Here is a 17,243-nt window from a genome sequence, read left to right on the forward strand (position 1 = left end):
TTCCCTTGTGAAAAAGGTGGGCTAAACCAGGAGCTACCCATGGAGTATTTACTCAAGCAGTCCTGGAAATAAGCCCTCTGCCACCCCACTCCTCACCCCGAGCACGACCCTGATTCAGGGTTATGTCGAATGTTTACACCCAAATGATTAGTGGGCCTTCTTTTCACAGGACCGCCTGGCGCTCCACTTCATAAAAAGACAGCACTTAAATTCTTCAGCCGTTCTGCCGAGAGCCACGTTGGATAAACACGGTAAATAGCGAGCTTGTCTGGGTCGCTCCAGGGCAAGCTGCCTATAAATAACACTGGGAGGGCCTCAGAGCGCACAAGAAGCATTTGCACAACTGTATTCCTGATTCTGTAGATACAGAACATAAAGGGAAAAAGACACACTTCAGCGCTGGGTCCTCTTTGTTGTTGAGATGGAGAGTAGAGGAGCAAGCTTTCGCCCCTCCATCAAGTCGTGCTGAAGATGAGCCAGACTGAGGCAGGAGCTATTAAGGCTCCGTCAGGCCACGGTGTTATGACTAGAGATGGAGTGACGGGGATGCTCTAAATCCAAAGTCCACTCTCATGACAAATGTGCTCAAGAGCGCATTCCATCACGGACAGTCAGGGGAGCTTTGGAGCATTGTTCCAAGGAGACAGCTTCATGCCTTTTGCCCCAGGCATCTATTCACTGACCCCAAGAGTGACTTGAGAGAGATGTTTTCACTTGGTTTAAACCGAGCTTCCTTGAAGACAGCGATGTTAAGTACTGTCACAAATGGCTTTCTCTGTCTTGAAAAGGGGAACAGATTGAGAATTTGGTTTCCTCTGAGCAACCAGAAGAAAAATAACTCCCCTTGCATTAGCTATTCATCCATGACAAAGGCTACACTCACGGGGGGCTTGGAAATAAACTTATTTCTTGTGAAAGCAGTCAAAAAATATAAAAAAAACCTGTCCATTACTAACTGGATATCATAATTCACACATAAGCAGCTCCAGGGCCGCCAGTGCATTTGTATCCCCATGAGTAAGAGCATATTGTTCCTTCCATCGGTTTGGCTAATCTTGTAAACAGTCCTTCTAGAAGCCTGGAGGGAGCACTACAGAAGTTTTCATTTTACTGGATATTCCTAGTATTTTGGTAAATATTCACTCTTTTCCTCTTTCAGATCGGGGTCCCAGCCCCCGACGAAAATGTTTCCCATTTCACATTCCTAATCATACATTTCAAAAGGCCTGTACACAACTTAGAACAGTCTTCAACTTAATTGCACTGACCTACCGTCAGCTGTAAAGGGTAATGAGTAAGTCTAATCCTCCGCGCTGAATCAGCTCTAGTTAAATGGAAGATTAAGAAATTAGCCTAAGTCTACATTTAAATCTGTTAGCCATGACCTCCTTTAATAATCACAAAAGGTAGACTGCAGCACACGGAACAGAAATATCATCTCACCATGCTCTGTTTATGGAAAAGGCTGGTCAGAGCTTTGTGTACATGTTTGGCATACTTACAGCACTGGCCACCTCAATCTCGTACACTTTCTTGAAGGACTCTCTGTCGAAAAAGACCAGTTTGCCATTTCCCTCTTCTCTCTTCACAGAAGTGCCCGTCACCAGGAGTTTATCGTCAGGACTAAAGCAGCAGTCTGTCCTGTGTTTAGAAACGTGACACCAGGTTTAATACTGCATTGGCAGCAATGGTTATTAAAGGCTAATCATACAAATCGTTGCTGACCAATTAATAAAAAAAAAGTCTCCCAGAATTGTAATTTTACAGGAGAAGGGAAAAACCTTCTTCATTTTCAATGGAAGTCAGTGCAAAAAGATTTTTTTCCAGGTAAGTTTGGAGCATTTCTATATGTCCATTCATCATGGAATTTGCACACATTTTTATGTTTAAATGATGCAGTGAACGAAAAGTCAACAAAAACCAAGATAGCTGTGTTTAATTTTACAGCAACGCAGTACAAAACACAGGGAAAACACAACACACTCTTCACAGACAGTCACCCGGAGGAAACCCACGCAGACACAGGGAAAACACCACACTCCTCACAGACAGTCACCCGGAAGAAACCCACGCAGACACAGAGAACACACCACACTCCTCACAGACAGTCACCCGGAGGAAACCCACGCAGACAAAGGGAGAACACACCACACTCCTCACAGACAGTCACCCGGAGGAAACCCACGCAGACACAGGGAGAACACACCACACTCCTCACAGACAGTCACCCGGAGGAAACCCACGCAGACACAGGGAGAACACACCACACTCCTCACAGACAGTCACCCGGAGGAAACCCATGCAGACACAGGGAGAACACACCACACTCCTCACAGAGAGTCACCCGGAGGAAACCCACACAGACACAGGGAAAACACACCACACTCTTCACAGACCGTCACCCGGAAGAAACCCACACAGACACAGGAAGAACACACCACACTCTTCACAGACAGTCACCAGGAGCGGGAATCGAACCCACAACCTCCAGGTCCCTGGAGCTGTGTGACTGCGACACAAAGTATAATTGTAATTGAAAATTTAAACACACCTGACATTTTCAAACAATCTCATTTTTAGGTTAAATTTCGTTGAATCAAGTGACAATTGTCATTTTTAGTACTACACACCAGTTACCATAAAATGATAAACAGCGGGAGAATGAATTTTGAAATACAATTATACGTTAAAAGTTATATTTAGTAAATATCATGAATGCACACGGAAGATTAGACTGCAAAGATTGGTCTTACATTGGGAAATAGGAGGTCAACCCTGTGGCCACATTAAGGGGCTTCTTGAAGCTGCGAATATCCCACGTCTTCAGTGTGTCATCCCCTGTGAACATACACAATATTATATAGAAAGGGTAGATAAACGCACAATTAAAAACAGTGATGAACGTAGAGATACTAATCAGAGTTAAATGACTAATCCGAGCATCAGCACAGAGGAAAAACATTAAAGACTTTCCTCCGTGTACCATGTGATTAAATAAGATATGAAAAGAAAAAATGAATGAGATCTATTGTATCAGTGTGTGAATCAGACTTAGTCTAAATTGCAATGGCCAGGCTGACTGATCTGGGGTCAGACTTCTCTCAGATGTGTCACACTAAGGGATGAGAAACGTCTGCACTGGGGATCTCCAAACGCTGACTAATGAGTTGATTCCAAGCCAGAGGCTGAAAGGAAGGTCTGTATTTTGAGCCAAAACTGTGTGTGTGTGTGTGTGTGTGTGTATGTAAATCAATGGACCCTGCTGGACAGTAGCATTCAAACTCTTCCTCTCATATCTAACACTACAGCACAAGACAAAACCTTTGTTCTTCTGGGACAAGACATCTTTGTATCCACAGTCAGATGCTCCTACCCCCAGTAATTGCTTTACAATTATAGTAGAATGACAGGGCTGACTGCAAAGGGTCTCACCTCCTCGTGAAGCCAGTGTGGTTCCATCATAGGAGAAGGTGAGGCAGGAGGTGTCAGAGCCAGGAGTGTGGGCCTGACGGCAGTGGAACTTGGTGTGGACCTAGAAAGGGGGAGGAAAAAAAACACCAGAAAAAGTCATCATCCATGAATGTGAGCAACATGTATTTCTATTGTGACTCAAGTTCAATGGCTATAAAGCCCTCACCAAGTCACTTTTGCGCTATGGGAAGTGCTTGCATTTGCCACTTAAGTCACATAAAAGCTCTTTCATGCACAATCACTTCAAGAGACCATGAGGTTTGCATTTGCTGGAAGGAGAAAAACATACCATATTTGAAATCAACCCTGAAAACCACTGAAGTTTTGGAAATGTTTGGACCTTTGCTGATTCGAAAATGTCTACCATCGTTTACCTTGGCCTTGAGAGTTTGCCATCTTGCTGACATTATCCTGTTAGAATTAAGATCTAATCAAAACACCCTCAACCTATACAGCAGAAACTTTGATCTGTGAGCCGTTCATATACATGTTTTGCTTTTCATCATATCTTTCATGCTGTAATCTTTAGATTCAATTCCTCTTAACCACAAAAGCCTATTACACCTGTTAGAACGTAGATGCTATCTCCTCCCGAAGGACGCTTCTCACTCAACAGCTGCTTGAGGAGCCCAAACCCTTGCCAAAGCTTTAGTTAATCACACTGAAAATCTTCAGAGTTCATGTACTGCTCACAGCTGAGCTCTCGTCACTCTCTGCTTGAGGCAACGACCCTTCGCCGGCGATCACCTCCTCATCACCATACTGGCATGAACCTGCATATAGAGGAATTTATTTCCTTGTAGTAAAAGTGTCTGTTCAAAACAGTTGCTCTATACCGCGATAAAAGGCACAGCCAGCAGTCCCCATCCCGACTGGCGTCACTGCTGTTCTGTCAAGTAAAGCTCCAGCAATGACTGTGTGTGGTCGTGTTCCATCAATGCACATGGACAACAGTGGAGCCCCATGGAAGACGAAGGACACTGCACTCAAAACAGCTGGACCCATGTTTATCGAAGTCGGATTTGTGATTTAAAGCGGTTAGTAAAAGCCTCTATTCAGATCCATCAATAGCTGTGCTTGGGGAAAGCTCTGCAGTGCTGCATGTGACGAGATGAACACGTGCTTCATACCACAGAAACCGAGCGGTATTTCCCCCTGGGACAAAATCCATAAAACTCACCACACAGCCTGGGGCTTTATGCCCAAGTGAGGTTTCATTCGCAGGTTAAATACAGCCAATAAAAATGAATTTCACTTGCACAGAATGGCGCATTTATAGATCTCAGAGTGGGACAGGAATGGCGATTTAGTCTCTGGGAGGGCCGAGTCGTCCTCCGACTGACCGATGCTCCAATAAACCCGGGAACACTGAGCACACAACGCACACAAACGAAATCATCTGTTAGTAATCAACGCTCTTTATTCTGAAACATAACATACAGAATAAACCTTTCAGCAAAGACTGGCGCATTATCTGACCAGGTGTTCTCAAGACGGGCAGGAAAATCCACTCAGTGCCTTCTCAGCACCTAATGGTCTGTTTAACATTCAGCTCTTTTGCATTAGAGTGGGAAAAACGTGCCAAGGTCTACAGACTGAGAGACTCTGGAACTGTCTTAAGGCAGCCTCAGGCCTAACATACACTAAAGCCACATAATAAACATAACTCTCTCACTCTGTAGCAAACCTTACTAACATGACTGAGTCATACTATAAATATTCAGCATGCTTTTTTGCTTTCCTCTTCTGCTTGTAACAGGTCACAAAAGTAAGGAGCTGTTCTATGGGTGAACAGTCTCTATAAAGTAATGTATAATGATGCTGTCTGAAAAGGTACAGGCAATACCTCATCTCGATTGGTCTCTCCCTGGTGCCTCTATATGGCAGAGCATACCGGCACTAAGTACAACCAGACTGCAGGCATAACACGAGACAGATAAGGAATATCAAGGGGGAAAGCTGCTTGATGTAGAAGTCTATTTAAAAATAAATGAAGAATGAAAAGAATATAAAAGAAGCGTGTGTTCAAGGAGTGCTGAAGAACAACAACAAGGGACAGGAAAACGATGGGGAATAAAGCACTGGCCTGCACAATCATTTTTCAGCAGCGACTGGCAGGCGAAAGGCTTGTTTCTTATGTTTGATGTTTCCTCTAATGACTTATGTTACTTTTAAATTACACCAAGTGTTGCTAGTGGTCTGCTATGATTATTACCCAGAATATTCAGACAATCATTACATGGTGCTCAAACCTACAGCATTTTATTTTACAGAGAGGGGGGGGGGGGGTAGCTTTTAGCTTTGCTAAAAGTTCAGCCTCAAAGTTTGCACAAGTTCCATACACAAAAGCACATAGCGTGTCCTACCACATCCAATTAATATTTATGTTTCAAGTTTGCTTTAAAGGGGACGTATTATACCCCATTTGACCAAGTGAGTCAAACTATCACAAAGATCAAACACCGCATCACCATCGTCCCTGTGTCTAAACAGCCATTTTCAGCGCCCGCTCAACCCAAGGGCACCACAGTGAGGAGTGGGGAGCAGAAACTCTGCTTTTTAGCCATTTTCGCTTGGTTCCCTTTTATCTCCAAGTTCATTTTAGCTGTATTTCATTTGATCTTACATAAACACGGGTCCATGCTGTGATTGGATGATGCTGAAGGGTTGCTACAATTCCAAAGTCTCAGAAGTTGTAGTCAGAAAGGGTGAAATATCTACGCAACCTGTTTTGTTAGGACCTTGTTTCACAGTTTATTTGTTGGTAGGCTAATGGCTAATGTCATAATATGTCCCCTCTAACTTAAAATACCCACTGAAAATTCCTTAAATATTACACAGGCAAGGCATGAGTCATGCCAAAAGGCCTGCTAGGTCTTTACTGGGATCCCAGTATCGGAAATGTATGGAGACAGGGGTGGAAAGCAGTTTCCTGATCACTGGTGAGGGGGCGAGTGCAGCCCTGGCAAGAGCGTGATGGGCAGAGGCTACAGAGAAAACAGGGGATAGTCGTCAGCACTTTCACAGGAGCTAGGAGAGAAGTCATTAACGTGGAGCGAAGAGATAACACCGCTTCACACACCTTAAGCACCAGATTACACTCAACCAGCACTGCTCCTCTTTTTTCTGCCTCCTCCGAGGCTCTCCTTTGCCACACCAATTTTCTCTCGCATAATTGGTCCCTGTTTCTCTCAGCACTCTTTATCTGGCTGTCTCCACCTGCTCACAGCATTAATGGAGCGCAGCCGTACTGATTGCTAAAAGCTCACAAGGCCCACTCCAGTTTAATTCATTCGTGACCGCACAGGGAGAATCGCATGGTGTGAAATTAAGAGAGTGCAGGTATGTCTGCTTCTTATCTTGACAAAGTCTGTCAAGTTCCCGGCATTTTCAGTGAGTAAAATTCCACATTTCTACTTGAGGTCTCACCATGGGGTGAGCGTAAAACAACAAGCTGCCCCCATATATTACAGAAGATCGACAGGCTCTCCAAAAGTCCTTTAATAAATTCTGCTAAAATGAATTCTGCAGCATGGCAAGCGCAGGGCTAAACGTATCAGCTTAATAGGCAGGACATCCGGCCTAGCACCTTCTCCAGTTTCAGTCTTTGGCAGCGTAGCACACTATAACCCTGCTGCTGCAGCTCTTCTGGGACTTCAGGGGGTACATTTTGTCAAGCTGGGACATAAGGTAAGGTTTGTTAGAGGGGCACTGAGGGAAGCAGGTGGAGATTTGATTAGTGTTGACGTGACATATCTAGCCCCCTTCCCTTGGCCCTCTCCTCATACAGGAGAGGCGGTCACCACTGTCCCGCTGCTGAGAGAAGAGGTCAGGTTTCTGCCCGAGCGTGAGTCCTGATTACTTCGGGAGCTGAAGGCGAAACTCTTGCCTCTCTTGGTCTGTCATCGCCAACACTAGGATAGGGCGCAGCCACTGGAGATTTCACGGTCCAGCTACTCTTTTGAAAAATCTTGGGGAGAGCTTGCATAGACTTTGTGGAATCTTGAGGGGAAGACAGAGGCAGAATACTTGTCCAGCACAAGGGCAGTCTTAGCCTTAAGAGCAAAAGATCAAAAATCAAATGTGATGGCATACGGTGGCACAGCAGGTAGTGTCGCAGTCACACAGCTCCAGGGACCTGGAGGTTGTGGGTTCGATTCCCGCTCCGGGTGACCGTCTGCGAGGAGTGTGGTGTGTTCTCCCTGCGTGGGTTTCCTCCGGGTGACTGTCTGTGAGGAGTGTGGTGTGTTCTCCCTGTGTCTGCGTAGGTTTCCTCCTGGTGACTGTCTGTGAGGAGTGTGGTGTGTTCTCCCTGTGTCTGCGTGGGTTACCTCCGGGTGACTGTCTGTGAGGAGTGTGGTGTGTTCTCTCTGTGTCTGCGTGGGTTTCCTCCGGGTGACTGTCTGTGAGGAGTGTGGTGTGTTCTCCCTGTGTCTTCGTGGGTTTCCTCCGGGTGACTGTCTGCAGGGAGTGTGGTGTGTTCTCCCTGTGTCTGCGTGGGTTTCCTCCGGGTGACTGTCTGTGAGGAGTAGGTGTGTTCTCCCTGTGTCTGCGTGGGTTTCCGCCAGGTGACTGTGTGTGAGGAGTGTGGTGTGTTCTCCCTGTGTCTGCGTGGGTTTCCTCTGGGTGACTGTCTGTGAGGAGTTGGTGTGTTATCCCTGTGTCTGTGTGGGTTTCCGGGTGCTCCGGTTTCCTCCCAGAGTCCAAAAACACAGGTTGGTAGGTGGATTGGAGACTAAAAAGTGTCCGTAGGTGTGAGTGTGTGAGTGAATGTGTGAGTGTGTGTTTCCCTGTGAAGGACTGACACCCCCTCCAGGGTGTATTCCTGCCTTGCGCCCAATGATTCCAGGTAGGCTCTGGACCCACCGTGACCCTGAACTGGATAAGGGTTACAGATAATGGATGGATAGAGTCTACAGGAATATGTCAAAACAATACATGATCTTAGAACTCAAGCGTGCCATACACAACTAGGATTTGTCTTAAGATGAAGTTTTCTTTGAAGCTTTAAATGAGGACAGAGGTTCATATAGCATTCATAATGTCATCTTCTGTAAGTGCTTCATCCTGATCAGGGTCACAGTGTGGTCCTGAGCCTAGGCAGGAAGCTCATATAACATGTATGTAAATCATAGCATACTAGAGTTTATGAAAGTGTACATTTTACATAAAAGCAGAATAATTATGGCATCTTTAGTTCAGGAATATTCAGAGACAGAGAGATTTACCATGACACTTTGTGGTGCATGGTTTCCGAGTTGAAAATCAGCGTAAACATCAGTGGGATAAATTCGAGAGTGACACAGAGCTGGAACAGCTTCTACGTTTGTTTTATGATTGTGCCTTGAAGAATCCCTTAAGTGTGAGCACACTTGCCCAGATGTGCTGTTGAGGAAAAAAAAAGCTCTTAAAGCTAACGCAATAGTCTCCTTCACAGCTGGAGGAAAACAATCAAATCATGAAACATGAGATATTTGCTGCTTGTACGTCATTATGTTGCTCCCGTCTGGAACAGGCTTGTTCTGTGTTTTATCCCTCTGATTAAAAAGAAAGGGATCAGCTGCTGGGTAGGGAGTCGTCAAGTTGTATGGTGTGTTAAGATCTAGAGGAATGTGTGAAATATGGTACAAATGGGAAGGACAGATGAGCTTTCCAGAGACCTCCTGAAGGTGTGTGCATACATATGCAGTGGCCTAGACCCTTGCGTGTTCATTTCAGTGAAGACAAACAGCAGTTCCTCGGGGCTGCACAGTCAGACAACTTATTTAACCAAGCAATTAGAGTTGGACACCACAGAGGCATGACAGCTTTAGATGTTGAAAAACTGAGAGAAGAGTAAGGGTGCATGGTTGTATGTTTGTAGGACTTTAGCAGGGCCTGTTTAGTATCTAGATACTCTGTATATCGGATTCTGTTTACATTTGTCATTAACTACATACCCAGTCTGGCCAGATGAGATCTGATTTTATTTCCCGGATGTATGCGTCATTTCCACTTCCTCTAACCGACGGTAAAAATGGTTTCTCACCTGTGCTACCAGTGTATTTATTATATGCTCACAATTCTTGGGAATAAATGATTAAAACAGGCAGGGAATCATCTGCAGCGACCAAGGAAAAGACTTTGTCATGCTGCCACTGTAAAGTCTGCAGAGGTCCATGCCATAACTGTTCAGGGAAACTTTTGTGGAAATGGCAGAGAAGACAAGACTGGTGGGAAAGGATTGTGTCCAGTTTTGACACAGACGTCCTGTCGTTCCTTTGCGTATGATGATAGACATTTAAGTTAATCTATGAAAAATTCCAGCTACCGATCTTGAGAAAAACAACATCTCGATAGACGCATTTCCGCTTGCGTAGATCCAACCAGACACAGAAAACACGTTCTGTTGTCACTTGTGTTAAATGTGGATCCGTTTGTGAATACAATTGACTGTAGTTCAAGTGATAATTTGATCTCAAAGCATCATGGGGTGTTTTGACGTTTTATGTGGACACATTAGTTCCGAATAAATCTCATCACCAAAAGTGCATGCTAATGGCAAGTGTAAACAAGCCCTGTGATGATAGTATATAATTCATTCATTCATTCATTCATTCATTCATTATCTGTAACCCTTATCCAGTTCAGGGTCGCGGTGGGTCCAGAGCCTACCTGGAATCATTGGGCGCAAGGCAGGAATACACCCTGGAGGGGGCGTCAGTCCTTCACAGGGCAACACACACTCACACATTCACTCACACCTACGGACACTTTTGAGTCGCCAATCCACCTACCAACCTGTGTTTTTGGACTCTGGGAGGAAACCGGAGCACCCGGAAACCCACGCAGACACAGGGTGAACACACCACACTCCTCACAGACAGTCACCCGGAGAAAACCCACGCCGACACAGGGAGAACACACCACACTCCTAATAGACAGTCACCCGGAGGAAACCCACGCAGACACAGGGAGAACACACCACACTCCTCACAGACAGTCACCCGGAGGAAACCCACGCAGACACAGGGATAACACACCAACTCCTCACAGACAGTCACCCGGAGGAAACCCATGGAGACACAGGGAGAACACACCAACTCCTCACAGGCAGTCACCCGGAGGAAACCCACGCAGACACAGGGAGAACACACCAACTCCTCACAGACAGTCACCCGGAGGAAACCCACGCAGACACAAGGAGAACACACCAGTCACCCGGAGGAAACCCACGCAGACACAGGGAGAACTTGTAGAGACTGAGGCTGGTGTAGTGTAGTGCATAACACTGCTGACTTTAACACAGCAGACCAAGGTACAACTCCAAATCTGGGTTTTAACACACAATGCTCTGTAACCTGGTTAGAATTGTAAGTCACTCTGCATAAGAGCACATTCTAAGAGCTAATGCACTAGCACTAAGGCTAGAACCATACATTGTTAAAAAAAGAGCTTTATCAGACTGTTCTACCCTGCTAAAGACAGGATTGATACAGGCAACGTCAGCAGAACATACAGTCTCACTTCTGGAGGAATGAGAAAAGTGATGGGGAATTTAAATCACAGACAGAGTTTCAGCATATGTTGCAGAGAAGGAAGCCAAGATTAACAGAGGACGTGGATCAAAAACATGCAAGAGTTAGCAACAGGAACCGAATACCTCTTCACCCCTGTTAGTATGAGATTTAGTGTGGACATCAACCTGTGTACGTAAACTACTGCCTTATGGAGAGGAAGTCCCACATCTCTAATAGGGCTTTTCATATAAATAACAAAACCTCATATTACAAAGCACAGCATGCTGACTTTGAAAACCTCATCTGACACAAATACAGCCAAAACGCTGACAAAAATCATACGGCAGACTGAACAGTTTGTACTTTGATGTGTTGTAAAACGGAGTAATGGTGTAAATAATGACGTAGGACACCTAAGTAATGGAGCAAGAGGAGAAACACGTCACCCTCTCTCATTTAGGATCGCACGCCATTACAACACGGATGAGAACGCATTACTTAGCAACCATCGAAAAGGAAGCTTTCGGCAGTGGAATGCAGGTCGGGGTAAAATCAGTAATCAGCAATCAGTGCTTGAACTGAGCAACACCGGAGGAATCATGTAGATTTCCATCAATCAGGATCAATCTGGCCCATCACTCTCATTCAGGAGAATGCCCTTCCTTTCCCAGTCAGCTACAGAGATCAAGGTCATCCGGTAAATCGATGCTGTCTGTGTGCATGTTCAAGTCATGAGTAATGGCTGGAGAGGTAAGCCACTGACTTAAGCAATATGTCTAGTCTAAAGTGGAATACAATAATGTGGATGAGCTCACAACAGCAAAGGAAGTTCTGAAGTTGCTGAACTTTATTTTTTTATGTGAACAGTATGTTTATTACTTGAGGAAAATCTGGAATCTGGAATCCAGACACCTACGTATTTCTTGGTCATGCATGACAACAAGACATGAATGAAACACTGACCTGGAGTTGGCCTCTCCCTAAATGCCAGACAATAGGCAGTGCTCCTGGACAAGGGCAGGAGCTGGAACACAGACCTTCAAGAAGCAAGCTGTTATTGGTGAACGCTGGGTAAATATTTAGCTTTCAAGAACAACTGCCAATAAATTACTTTTTTTTTTTTTCAACCCAATCTCTTTGGGTCAGCTGCTGCAGTTGGGGGCAGCTGGGGGTCTAAGCTTGGAGCCTGGCAGCCATGACTGATGCATTTGCTCAATGAATAATGTATTTGCATTCACACTGGCTTACAGTTATCTGTTTACACTTTCTTACAGTGTATCATGTAGCCCATTACATCTCAATCCCAGATGGTCCCACATTTGTTCACTTGCTCAGGCATTCGTTAATGCCACGTCCACTCAATACGGCGCCTTTGTACTTGTAAATGGAATTTTTCATCCTCTGCGTAAAAGGTAAGAGGTTCTCAGGCTAAAAACAATGAGTCAGTTTTGACAGTCCTTGGCAGCTACATATGGGTGGCTACATATACAAGTAACACATCGTGTTGCTGAGTTTCCTTGGCCATAAAATGCTGGACTTTGGCCAGCCAGCCAGGAATGCAAGACACCTGGGGACATCGTCTGCTATCTAAATAGAAATAACTTACAGCCATTGACATGGGGTTCTGCGGAGTGTTAAAGCTCAGCCCTTAAGTCCTCCTTAAATAAATACGCTGCAGGGTGAGACATTGGCCAAAGGTGATGGAAAGACGAATTTCTCAGGTGCACCAGAAACTCTGAGTGAAAAGCAGATCGGCAAAGTCGCTTTGAACAAGGTTTGAAAGGAAATCGGGCAAAAGACTGAATGAAAATTTATGTAACAGCACTGACAAACTTAAAACAAAACAGCAAACAAATTAAATGAAGCCTCCCCCTTTAAACAGACTACCACTTCTACAGCTGCTGCACCGTCTGCAACTTTAAAAGATCCTTTGGTCTGCTCCACACGAAAGCAAATTAAGTTAACAGGGATGAGAAGGTAATGTAATAATGTCACCGGGTAAGCTGTCTGAGTCCATTACCTGCCCTATTCTGCCTGGTGCCGGGCTGCAAACGAATGTCCATGTCCTGTCACTCATGGTCTTTACATTAACGGTGCAAGCCCTGATCGCACACATTCACACTCACTCAACCTTGTAAAAGCAGAGACAGAATGCGGGGGGCAGGCTTTAATGGGGGTACACAGCAGGGTCCATATGCTCTGCATTAACTCTTCACATTCCTGCTACCAATTAAGCCCACATCCAGACCATCTTTGTCTTTTAATGACGATAATTACTTTAGACGTTTCAGCTGAACATCAGCCTGATTTTGTTTTCGGCGAGTTTGTTTAGAAAGGAAAAACCTTTTGAGGAACTACCATGAGACTACCATGAACGTAAACCTTCCCCCTCCCTGTGCGGCTTTGCAACTACACTAGTGAAAAAGTGTAAACTTTCCACAGTCTGTGTGAAAAAAGAAAAAACACTTGCAATAATAATGATGGAAATGGTCATAACAACGTGGGAAGAGATTAACAGTGATAGCTTGGACCCAACACCACCTACTCAATCTTTCAAAATTGCTTTAAGAAACAGTTTCCCAGGTCTTTACTCCACCACTTCCATAAAATGAAGACAAAAAAAAGCCAACACAACATTGGTCAGGTTGCAGCTTTACAGCTGTGAATGAGCGTATGAAGGATTGAGTGCCAAAGCTTCCCCTTCGTTTCTAACTGATCCCTCTAGAGGATGCGTCACCTGGTAATTTCCTCCAAGACTTGGACACTGAGCAGAACACTGTCGTTGTGAAAGCCTCCAAAGCCATGGGTTCTCAGGATTGAAAGATCAGCCTGCGCTGAGGACGTTTATTCAGAAGATGCGACTGTCTTGACACAGGTTCTGGTTCCACTCAAGTAAAGATGGCAACTCGTTGCCGTGGCACACTGCACAGGCCAATTCAATCTTCACCATCTACTGACGCTGACATGGACACAGAACACCCGTACACACAGTTAATTATCTGAACCAGGCAGAATGCTACTCAGGAGCCAAAATACACAAGCAGACCGATGTCTTACTCAAACAACTGGAATGCAAAGTTTGATTATGTTTAATTAATTAAAGGAAAAGTTAAAAATAGCCCCCACCGTGCCCTTAATATACCCCTTCTCAGTCATGACACTGGCCTGTTATATCACTTACTATTTCCCAACAGACAGATCCCTATCCAACCTGTTAAATCATGTATGTCCCATTTTGTATTATACACAGTTAAGTACATGCTCAAATAAATGCAGCTCTGTTTGAATAAACCATCTTCTAGGTGTAGACGCCTCCTTGAAGTTCAGAAGCATGAGCTTGTGGACTTGACATTTCCTTAGCCTCTCTTTAGGGAAATGAATGGGATCCTATAACAAAATACCTTCCATTGCTCTCTGGGGCAAGCTCTGAACTGAACACACACCGTGAGGCTGCCCCTGAGGACTGAACAAAAAGGCAGGGATCCTCAAACGGCCCCACATCTGCTCAGAGTCCGGCATGCAACACGCATCAACTCTGACCGCTGCTTCAATCCATCCATGTCAGACCTGAGACTAGGCAGGAGGACACCCAGGCAGCTTATTTACAGAGGAGCACTGGCGTAAACATCATTTTCCCCACCTTCCCCATGCTCCATGACACTGCACAGACCTGGTTAGCAACACTAACCCCATTGAACTTTAACCTGCATCGTCTTGGACGGTCAATCTTCCGCTGACCTATTGTTTTTGCGTGTAAATGTTGATATGAAAGTGGTCAGCATCAGTTTACAGACCTTCTCAAAGCTAGAGGCGTACAGGCAGAGGAAAAAGGTCAACCTTCTGTAAACAGCAAATAAGAGCTAGACGTCGCCTGTTTGCTCGGTTAGATATAAATTTAACGTACAATACATTAAAGACTTCAGAGATAATATAAGACTTACACTTAGGTTTCTGTCCCAGATCTGGATGGTGCCATCCTGGCAGCCTGCCGCGATAAGTTTGCCGTCCCGGCTGTAGGTGCAGCAGGTGGGGGTGACTCTTTTGCCCTGCAGGGAGCGAGGTTTGAACACAGACTTGTGCTTCTTGTCATTGTTCAGGTCCCATGTCCTTACAGTCCTGATGAAAACAAGGCCAAATGTTAGTCACAAATTATACAAGTGGGCCTTAGTGGTTAGCACGTTCGCCTCCCAGCGCTGGGATCTTGGGTTCAAGTCCCATCTGGGTGGAGTTTCCATGTTCTCCCTGTGTCTGCGTGGGTTTCCTCCGGGGGCTCCGGTTTCCTCCTACAGTCCAATATATAATAATTAATGTCCTGGTGTGTGAGTGAATGAGTGTGTATGTGAATGAATGTGTGTATGTATGAGTGAATATGTGTGTGCCCAGATATGGATTGGCGCTCTGTCCTGGGTTAAACCCTAGTGCTCGATGTAGTCCTCCAGGTGGATGTTCGTTCCGGGTCGAGAGTACGCTTCTCGCCAGTGTGTGGATTGAGTGTTCTGAGCAGTGTGGATTGTAAAGTGTCCTTGGGTGTCTAGAAAAGCGCTATATAAGTGTAAAGATACATACATACATACAAGTCCAAAGGTTTATGGTAAAAGATGTAGGATACTGTGTGAATTTCAGTAAGTATATATATACACTTTTATTCAATTTCAGCCAAAATTGCCATTAAGTACAAGCTTTTCATTTTTCAACACACCTGTATGAGTGATCTGCGTCCTGGTGATGAACCAGCACAATTTTTTTTATACCATATATTCATTTTCTGGCTTTTGTAAACAGTAAATCATTCAATAATTTTACATATAACTGTCAAAACAAAATCATCACAGCACTATCAGTGAAAGAGCCTATACATAACATGTGAAATTCCATAATTTATAACGAGCTCTAGAGAAGTATGCGTGCATCTACTTTGAATGATATTAAGTACCATGTCAGAGCTCTGTGCATGACGCAAGCATAGCAAGCATTCTTATTCTATAGTGCCCAAGTATTTCTTCACCAAGGAGGAGTCAAGAATGCAAAGATAGAAGGAGAAAGTGAGAAACAGACAGAGGATTAGAGAGAGAGAGAGAGAGAGAGAGAGAGAGAGAGCAAGAGGCAGAGAGAGAGAGAGAGAGAGATAAAGAGAGAGAGAGAGAGAGAGAGAAATCGAGAGAACAGTAGATCAGCATGACAGGCATATTCGAAGGATCCATGAAATTCCAATTTTCTTCTCTACATCTGCTGAACACATTACAGCTGTTGGGGGAGAAAGAGAGCGAGAAATAAAAACACACACAACAGCCACATGCGCATCTTTGGCACTGGGGATTAAAAAAAAAAGACAGGACAGCAATGTAATGCGATTCCCAGGCAGCGAAAGGTTGCTTTTTAGTGCAGGACCCTGGCATACCTGATGCGCTCGGGACATGTGGCTGCCAAGAAGCAAACAAGCAAAGAGCAAGCTTGCTTTTAAACAGAGCAGGGTAGCACCAGTCAGGTTTTATTTAGGTCAGGCCACTCAAGAGGACCCTCAAGTGGAACGGTAACGACATGATGGACAGGAGAGACAGATAAACCACATAAACACATAAGGTTAAATGGGTCACAGCTATCCAAGGGCACTGAAGACAGGCTCTTAATATAGTTGTTGAGCAGGATGTTTTACCTCAGTTCAACACTGTACCACTGCAAGGAGGTGGTGAGATAATAGACACAAACTTGATTTAGTGTTTGTTTATTTGTTCAGAAATTTGTCACTACAGAATGTGGTTGAATAAATGAGTTATGATAAAATACATAGTAAAAATCTGTAGATAGTCACACAGCGCACATGACCACAACTCAAAGTCAACTACAATACTCTGCTAAAGTGTTAAGCACCAGAGATGATGAGATTTAAAAAGCTATTTATCTGAGCAGTAAGTGTTCATTTGCTAAAAAACAAATGAACAAACAACAAATAACGCCCACTTTTTTCAAACCTCTCCTCGTGGAGTCCATATTATTTGAGATTATCATCCAATACCTAGTTTTACTGGTTAATAAAATAATGATTTTAAATAATGTGTGCAGCTGATTTAACAAATTCATGCAAATCAAGGAGAATCTGAACAAAACATTGTTCTTTAAACTCACTCTCACCTACTACTTTATAGAAAAAAAATCATCTTATATTTCTTTTTTGTTATATATATATATATATATATAAATTTGTTTGTATTTATTGTGATTATATATAATTTTATATAAGTTTCTGAGAAGGCATTAATTGAAATATAATTATGT

General features: G+C 44.3%; 1 protein-coding gene across 3 annotated transcripts in view; it reads right to left on the reverse strand.

The window, feature by feature from the left end:
* The window catches only part of LOC136674901 (WD repeat-containing protein 70), a 54,493-nt gene that overhangs the window by 14,437 nt on the left and 22,813 nt on the right, over window positions 1-17,243 (reverse strand). For all 3 annotated transcript variants that reach the window (XM_066651206.1, XM_066651204.1, XM_066651205.1), the window contains exons 10-13: window positions 14,912-15,086; window positions 3,433-3,532; window positions 2,754-2,838; window positions 1,503-1,641 (exon numbers count right to left, since the gene is read on the reverse strand). In XM_066651206.1, coding sequence (XP_066507303.1) covers window positions 1,503-1,641; window positions 2,754-2,838; window positions 3,433-3,532; window positions 14,912-15,086 — 499 coding nt within the window. The remainder of the gene's footprint in view (window positions 1-1,502; window positions 1,642-2,753; window positions 2,839-3,432; window positions 3,533-14,911; window positions 15,087-17,243) is intronic.

The sequence above is a fragment of the Hoplias malabaricus genome, chromosome 18, assembly GCF_029633855.1.
Source record: "Hoplias malabaricus isolate fHopMal1 chromosome 18, fHopMal1.hap1, whole genome shotgun sequence".
Classification (NCBI taxonomy): Eukaryota; Metazoa; Chordata; class Actinopteri; order Characiformes; family Erythrinidae; genus Hoplias; species Hoplias malabaricus.